Source organism: Microtus ochrogaster, unplaced genomic scaffold (assembly GCF_000317375.1).
Source record: "Microtus ochrogaster isolate Prairie Vole_2 unplaced genomic scaffold, MicOch1.0 UNK27, whole genome shotgun sequence".
Lineage (NCBI taxonomy): Eukaryota > Metazoa > Chordata > Mammalia > Rodentia > Cricetidae > Microtus > Microtus ochrogaster.
The window spans coordinates 2835435-2842208 of NW_004949125.1; the positions used below are offsets into that span (position 1 = coordinate 2835435).

General features: G+C 40.9%; 1 protein-coding gene across 3 annotated transcripts in view; it reads right to left on the minus strand.

Moving 5' to 3' along the window:
• Positions 1-6774, minus strand: part of Rnf216 (ring finger protein 216) — a 120044-nt gene that overhangs the window by 77484 nt on the left and 35786 nt on the right. For all 3 annotated transcript variants that reach the window (XM_005368004.2, XM_026789728.1, XM_013354088.2), the window contains 2 exons: positions 5347-5461; positions 2470-2609 (listed from right to left, as the gene is read on the minus strand). In XM_005368004.2, coding sequence (XP_005368061.1) covers positions 2470-2609; positions 5347-5461 — 255 coding nt within the window. The remainder of the gene's footprint in view (positions 1-2469; positions 2610-5346; positions 5462-6774) is intronic.

The following is a 6774-nucleotide window of genomic DNA, read 5'->3' on the forward strand; positions in this document are numbered from 1 at the left end:
AAGGAAGGAAGGAAGGAAGGAAGGAAGGAAGGAAGGAAGGAAGGAAGGAAGGAAGGAAGGAAGGAAGGAGGCTGAGCAAGCATGGTGAACAAGCAAATAGGCAGCACCCCTCCATACCCTCTGTATCAGATCCAGCCTCCGGGTTTTTGTTGTATTTGAGTTCCTGTCCTGACTTTCTAAGATGATGAAGGTTGACATGGTTAATAAAAGCCAAATAAACACCTTTTTCTTTATGGTGCTTTATCACAGCAATAGAAACTCTAACTAAGACAAGCCAGAGAGACTAGACCATTTCACCATGTTAGAGCAAGGATATGGTCAGAGACTATCAGGTTAGAACAAAGGGGCTGCCAATGATCAGAGGATAGTTTGGATATAAGGTTAATAATAACTACAAATAACAGATAATCTATTAATTCTATAAATTGCTCTTGGATAAGGTGTGATGACTTTTAAATTTTAACTCAATCTTATGTATATGGGTGTTTTTCCTACAATGTCTCTGTCCTATGTGTGTGTCTGGTGCCAATAAAGAGCTAGAGGAAGGCTTCAGATCCCCTGGGACTGGAGTTACATACAGATAGTTTTGAGCCACCATGTGGGTGCTGGGGATTGAGCCTAATTCCTTTGGAAGAGCAGACAGTGCTCTTAAACTCTGAGCTTTCTCTGTAACCCTCCATGGTAGTATTAATAAATGGATGGATCAAGATGAAAACTTTCTTCAAATTCTAATGCCTGCTTGAGATGTAGAATTTTATCCACACACACAAACCACCACTTCGTTATGAGATAGTGTCTATCCAAATACTCAATACAGATTAATCAATAATTTTCATGTTGTTTTCTTAAAAGTAAAAATGATACTCTATGAGTGGTAGAGAAATAATAAAGGTGTGGGGGGTGAGATTCAGCTGTTCTCAAGTTGACAAGTACCTCTCCTCAGGATCAGTTTTTATATCTAGATGCCGCCAGAACACTTATGTACTACTTCTATGTTTTTGGTTTTTCAAGACAGGGTTTTTTCTGGCAGGATTTCTTTGTAGGCCAGGCTGACCTCAAACTCAGAGATCTGCATATTCTATTATTATCTTGGTGGTCTGGGAACTAAACATTGAACCACTCAGTCACATCCTTGGCTCTCTCAAAGTTATCTAGGCTAGCCTTGGAACTTTCACTAATCCTTGGAGTCTCAGCCTCCAAGGTAGCTGGAATTACAACACCACACATGGATAAGACTGGCATCTTAAAATACTAAGTGCAGGGAGACTGCTAAGTCACCACTGCTTTTTTCTATTGCGCCAAATTTGAAACAAATAAATAATAAAAAAATTAAAAAAGCAAATTCTATTCATCCTTCTAAGAAAAACATGTGGCTTCAGGTGAGACAAGGTGGTATACACCTTTAATTCCAGAGTGAGCAAAGTTTATCTCTGGGAGTTCAAAGCCAGTCTGGTCTACATAGAGAATTCCAGTACACGCCAAACCATGTAGAGAGAGATCTTTTCTCAAAAATACAAAACAAAAAACCACACTGGAACAAACAACACCCCACCTCACCCCACCCCCGCCGCCAAATTTGACCTCATAGCTTGGGTCTCCGTGAACTCAGAACTTGGGGTCACCAAAGCCTATAAGATTTTTAAATAATTAATATAGGTGTACTCTAATTGAATTGAATGTTTTATAACATTTGGGAAAGTTATAGAGCTAAATGAGAAGTTAAAGACATATCTTACATGCTTCGGTACAAGTGTGCCTACAAACATACACATAAATAACTGCAACAAAAAATTTAAACTATAATTTTGTTTTGTTTAAAACCTTTCTGTGCTGAAAACAAACCTGAAGAAATCACAGAAGAAGCCCTCTTCACAAAGTATTAAAACTTATTTTAGTCTATAAAAAAGTAAGCAAAATGAATACAAAACATACACAATACAAACATATAGTAAGAAGAGAATAAACAAAACAAAAACTCAAAAACTTAAGAGTTGGGTGTGGTGGTGCACACCTGTAACTGTAACCTAAGCAGTTGGAGTAATGAGGCAGCAAGATCTCCAAGAGTTCAATACCAGGCTGAACCACATAACTGAGTACCAAGACAGACTGGTTAAAAAAAAAAAAAGAAGACCCAAACTAAAAGCAAACTAAACTTTACCACATAATCAATCAAAAAGGGGAAAATTTGGGCTAGATGTTGTAGCTTGGTGGCAGACTGCTAACTGCAGGTTCAATCCTCAGTATGAGGATAAACAAACCCTCCAATTCAAGACTCTCCTGTCTTAGCTTTCAGTGCTAGGCTTAAGGGATGGAACAACCACACTTTTCTTGAAAAGGAAGCATTGGTGTGATATTAGTGATGGAACCCAAGCTGGGCTATATCCGCAGCACCCAAAGGAACTCTTAAACCAACAGGGAACAAACTAGAACTTCAGAACCACATTCCAAGATCAGAGCACAGCTTCCTACCTCTGCCATCTCTTTGATTTTCTGCTCGTAGAATTCCTGCTCTTGTTGCACAGCTGGAAGGAGGGCCTGCTGGTCATAGGATCTGCAGTGTCGACGCTTGTTTTCCAGAAAGAACATTCTCTTTTCTATTTTTATGTTACCTAGAAGACATATAACAAAGTGAAATCACAGAACGACTGTTTACTAGAAATACAGGCCAGCCATTCTGTCTTCTACAACTTAGCACCACCCCACCAGCGCTGTAGCAGGGCACTACAGCTTCCAACAACTCATCTTACAGTTGAGACCATGTGCCTTATCATGCTTAATCTGTGGTAAGGCTTTCATCCTTTTTCATTTTCTTTGTGAGCACCAACTGTAAAGCCTCTCCCATTCTGACAGCACTGCACTAGGTGAGCATATAGTTATTTTTATTTATTTATATGTTCATTGGTGTTTTGCCTGCATGTATGTCCATGCTATGAGTCAGAAATCCTGGCCGGGCGATGGTGGCGCACACCTTTAATCCCAGCACTCAGGAGACAGAGGCAGGCAAATCTCTGTGAGTTCGAGACCAGCCTGGTCTACAGAGCTAGTTCCAGGACAGGCTCCAAAGCCACAGAGAAACCCTGTCTCGAAAAACCAAAAAGAAATCCTGGAACAGGAGCTACAGTTGAGAGCTGACATGTGGGTGTTGGGAATTGAACCCAGGTCTTTTGGGGGAGCAATCAGTGCTCTTAACCTTCGTGCCATTTCTCCAGTTCTAGTTCATACAGTTTATTAGCATAACAGATACAGCTAGAATGCCCTGTGTTTGTTTTCTGGCCAATTTGCCAGTCACCAGGGCTTATAGGTAGTAGTTAGGGCATGCTTTACATTAAGCTATAGAAAATAACTACAGTTTTTCCAAAGTGGTCTTTCCAATATATTACCCCTAACCAACAGCAATGTATGGGTTCCATCTGCTTCATGTCCTTGGTCCACACCTGATATTACCAGATGCTTCTTTCAGTCACTGGGGCAGATGCAAACATACATTATGCACGCTGAACTTTTTGTTTGTTTTCTTGAGAAAGGGTTTTTCTGTGTAGCTCTGGCTGTCCTAGAACTTGTTCTATAACTACCCTGGTCTGGAACTCAGAGATCCACATGCTTCTGCCTCCCAAATGCTGGGATCAAGGTGTGTGCCACAACCACCTAGCCACATATTAAACTTTAAGTCATGAAAATCTTCAACTACTTAGACTATCCAAAAGATCAGCACGTAAATTCACCAAAATCACATTGAAAGTCAGAACAACTGGCCTCCAAGCATTGTTTTCTTCTGTTAATTTATCCAGAAAATGATTATATCCAGATATCCAATTACTACTCGTTTATTCTTGATAATCTTTTAATTTTAACAGTATTTACTGTCTGGTTCCTCATATATTTATCCTCGTTTTCTCTTGTTCTGCCGGGCGGTGGTAATGCACACCTTTAATTCCAGCACTCAGGAAACAGAGGCAGGCAGATCTCTGAATCTTAAGCCAGCCTGGTCTATAGAGCTAGTTCCAGGACAGAGAAACAGTCTCAGAAAAACAAATAAAATATGTAACTTTTGATTTAAAAACCAGTCTTTTGCTTTAGGGATAGTGAAGCACGGTGCTAAGATTCATGTGTGAAGTCAGATCATTATTAGAACTGGAATCTCAGCTCATTTACTTATTGATGCACTGGCAAGGCGCTCAGCCCTTTTATGCTTCAGTTTTTTCTTTCTCTTCAGCCACATGACCAGCAATTGTGACAGGAAGCTCCACGAGTGTATTTTGTCTTGATATAAAGAAGAGCTTTCTTTGTGAAAGACAGAGCTGGCCAACAAGGGGTAAAACATATTGTAAGGAACATGCTCTCCAGTACTGAACACCAGAAACAATATCCTTTTTTTTTTTTTTGGTTTTTTTTGGTTTTTTGAGACAGGGTTTCTCTGTGGCTTTGGAGCCTGTCCTGGAACTAGCTCTGTAGACCAGGGTGGTCTCGAACTCACAGAGGCCTGCCTCTGCCTCTGCCTCCCAAGTGCTGGGATTAAAGGTGTGCGCCACCACCGCCCGGCGCAGAAACAATATCCTTAAGGCTACATTTTAGGATTGCATTAGTTTAGCTGAGTGAGAGATACTAACATCATAACCAGGGACCAATGAGACTGTTACATAAGAAGGTACTGCTCCTCAGACTGCTGAGGAACACGAGCTCTGAACCACAGTCTTAGGGAATGAAAGCCACAACGGAAAACTTACAAATCTAAAACCTTTTAAATTTTATTTAATCATACTTGGATGAGTTTTAGAAACACACACATAACAAAAGAGAAATGGCAACTTCCCATTTCTGATGTGAACTAAGAGCAATGAGTTCCTTGTTGATGTAACAGGGTCACATGAAACGTTATAAAATCCTGCAGTCTGCGTAATGGGGTTTCAGAACCAAGTGGTTTCTTTGAAAGACTTTCTGAAGTTATTCCAATGGGAATTTTATAAAAACCTGGCTATCAGCTACACTGATACCTGACTTTTGTATCTGGCTGATCAGGTACAAAACTGTCTCCCTAAAGCAATTAATCATAAAGTGATTAGTGACTAAAGGTCAGTACAACTATACAGCTGATACATTTCGAGAGCAGTGTTTATCCATTATTAGCATCATTCCCTTTAGTCCATACAAAATCCTCCACTACACAGCATTTTCCTGATAGAATGTACCCGAGGGAAAAGGAGGCCAACAACTGCAGCTACTGTCTATAAACTGTGATTTGCTGTTGAAACAGTCCTCTCAGTTACTCTTGGACGTGCCCTGCTTCGTGACCTCACAAAAAAGATTACAACTTTACATGGTTATCACCGACATTAAGCTTATCATTACCTTGTTCAAATTTGAAATCTATGAAAGAATACTGGTTCATTTCTTTCCTCTTTTTCCGTTTTCCACTGGCTTCAGGTGACAGCTCCTGCCATTTTTTAATGGCATCAGAAAAGGCCTAAAAATTGAGAAAGGGAAAGGTTACCATCATAAATGTAATAAAACAAAAAAAGCTAATCCTTAAACCTCATCTTCCCTCACAGTGCCAGTACTGCCTAGTGTGACAACAAAATGCTTTCTAACAGGCTAAAGGGCAACATAAAGAAACAAAAGGTGCCTATGCATGAGTAGAGGGTAAGTACCTGTGAACAGTGCTCTGGTTCCACAGTCTCAGCCTACACAGTATTTATGGTAGCAGTCCCTCTCTAGCCCCCACAGATTCCTTCTCTAGCACGCCAAGGCTCTTTCACACACACACACACACACACACACACACACACACACACACACACACACACACACACACACACACACACCAGTCTGAAATCCTTAAACCAGTGTCTTCTTCCAACTCCAGCTTCTTCTTCATTTCTTAGATTTTCCAATCAGCACATAAAAAGACCTCATTCCCCTTTCAGTTCTAAGCCCACCCCTCTTCACCTCTTTGTGGTCAAAATAGCATCAGATGCTGTTTCACCCCTCCCTCTCCAAAGGGCATGAACTCACAGAGGCCATGCTTCTGATTCAACCTCGATTCAGTCCATGTACTAATAAGGGGTCAAGCACAACCTTCCATACAAGGCCTCATCTCCCTGACAACCCTGGCGGTGTCCATGTGCTAATGCTCCCAACCTACTCTTCCTCATTCCTCGGCTAGCCCAGCCCCATGTAGTGAGTCCTCTCTACCTGACAGATTCTCTAGATAATATCACAGCGCAGGTTTGCCTTCTACAAACTGGTAGCCCTCAGAATCCCATCTCCAGCAATTTCTCTAGCCTTTTCTGTCCATTCAACCACCTATCATATTGGCTGCCACACAAACACTACATTAAAGTTGCACCTTATTCTGTCCCTGCAAGTCAGTTCTTTTCAGTTTCCCTCCCTACGGTCTTCTTCCATGCCTCCGGTTGTGTCTTCTGTAAACATACTTTATTTTTTCCTTTCAGATACATCTCAGTCACCAACAGCATGATTATTTGTTTGCTTCTCTGCTTAAAGTCATTTCCTCCAGCACACTGTGAGCCTCCGGAGGACAGAATCTTGCAGCATAGCTCATGGTAGACCCTTGGTAACCTATAGTTTGTATGTACCACTTAAATGGAGATAAATAAACAGGGAGATATGTGTGCCACAGGCTAAAATGCACATGTAGAATCTGTTCATCTTTTTATTTTTTTTTTATTTTTTATTTTTTTTGTTTTTTGTTTTTCGAGACAGGGTTTCTCTGTAGCTTTGGAGCCTGTCCTGGAACTCCCTTTGTAGACCAGGCTG